Genomic DNA, 1,377 nt, shown 5'->3' on the forward strand with positions numbered 1-1,377 from the left:
GAGTTGCAAAGATTAAGGAAAAAAAAAAAAACCCACCACACACAAAAAACCCAGGCTTTTCCACCAACGGCCCCGCTTCCCTCCCCCCCGTGCATTTGGGCGAAGTGGTAAAAACCTTCCTTACGTACTCCGTAATGATTGGCAGGGCTGACAGTGATTGGCAGGGGCTGCCATGGCAACGCCACAACGACACTCAGAAGACCAATAGAAAAGCGAAACAAAATGTTTCAGCGCTGCACTCACTGTGGATTTAGGGGAGATATTATGAGGCTGTTGTCATTAGGGCGATTGCTGTTGAATCACTGAATCCTGAATCGGCGGCGGCGCGGGGCCGGGTGTGTGTGAGTGCGTGTGTGTGTGCGTGTGTGTGTGCGCGCGTGAGTGCGTGTGCGTGTGTCCGCGTGTGAGAGTGTGTGTGTGTGCCCCCGTGCCTCTATGTGGCTGTGTGTGCGTGTGCGGGTGTGGATGCGTGCGCGGTGCGTGTGCCCTTTCCTCCCTTCTTCCTCCCTTTCTTTCTTTTCTCCTTGATTTATCTCCCCCTCTCCCCGGTCATCCCATGGTGTTCAGGTCCCCGCTAGAGCTTTATCCCACCCATTTCTTCTTGCCAAACTTCGCCGCCGACCCGCACCACCGCTCCCTCCTTCTCGCCAGCGGCGGCGGCGGCAGCGGCAGCGGCTCGGGCTGCAGCCCCGGTGCCGGCGGCGGTGGAGGCGGCAGCTCCCGGGCACCCCACGAAGAGTTGTCAATGTTTCAGCTGCCCACACTCAACTTCTCCCCGGAGCAAGTAGCCAGCGTCTGCGAGACGCTGGAGGAGACTGGAGACATAGAGAGGCTGGGGAGGTTCCTCTGGTCACTGCCGGTGGCGCCGGGGGCATGCGAGGCCATCAACAAGCACGAGTCCATCCTCCGCGCCCGGGCGGTGGTGGCCTTCCACACGGGCAATTTCCGAGACCTCTACCACATCCTGGAGAACCACAAATTCACCAAGGAGTCCCACGGCAAGTTGCAGGCCATGTGGCTCGAAGCGCACTACCAGGAGGCCGAGAAGCTAAGGGGTCGCCCGCTGGGGCCGGTTGATAAATACAGGGTGAGGAAGAAGTTTCCGCTGCCCAGGACCATTTGGGATGGCGAGCAGAAGACGCACTGCTTCAAGGAGAGGACTCGCAGCCTCCTGAGGGAGTGGTACCTGCAGGACCCTTACCCCAACCCCAGCAAGAAAAGGGAACTGGCTCAGGCCACGGGGCTCACCCCCACGCAAGTAGGCAACTGGTTCAAAAACCGAAGGCAACGAGACAGAGCAGCGGCGGCTAAAAACAGGTCAGTGGGGCTGCGGAGCCCCGCTCCGGGGCGGGGGGCGAGCTGGGGGGCGGGGGGCGA

The 1,377-nt window shown here is 60.5% G+C and overlaps 1 protein-coding gene across 1 annotated transcript in view; it reads left to right on the forward strand.

Annotated features, from left to right (window-relative positions):
• Positions 1 to 257: 257 nt before the first annotated feature.
• The window catches only part of SIX3 (SIX homeobox 3), a 3,895-nt gene continuing 2,775 nt past the window's right edge, over positions 258 to 1,377 (forward strand). Inside the window, exon 1 of the mRNA XM_010576494.1 lies at positions 258 to 1,317. Within this exon, the coding sequence (XP_010574796.1) occupies positions 557 to 1,317 (761 nt within the window). The 5' untranslated portion in view covers positions 258 to 556. The remainder of the gene's footprint in view (positions 1,318 to 1,377) is intronic.

This window comes from Haliaeetus leucocephalus, unplaced genomic scaffold (assembly GCF_000737465.1).
Source record: "Haliaeetus leucocephalus isolate CR32 unplaced genomic scaffold, Haliaeetus_leucocephalus-4.0 Scaffold526, whole genome shotgun sequence".
In the NCBI taxonomy this organism is placed as follows: Eukaryota; Metazoa; Chordata; class Aves; order Accipitriformes; family Accipitridae; genus Haliaeetus; species Haliaeetus leucocephalus.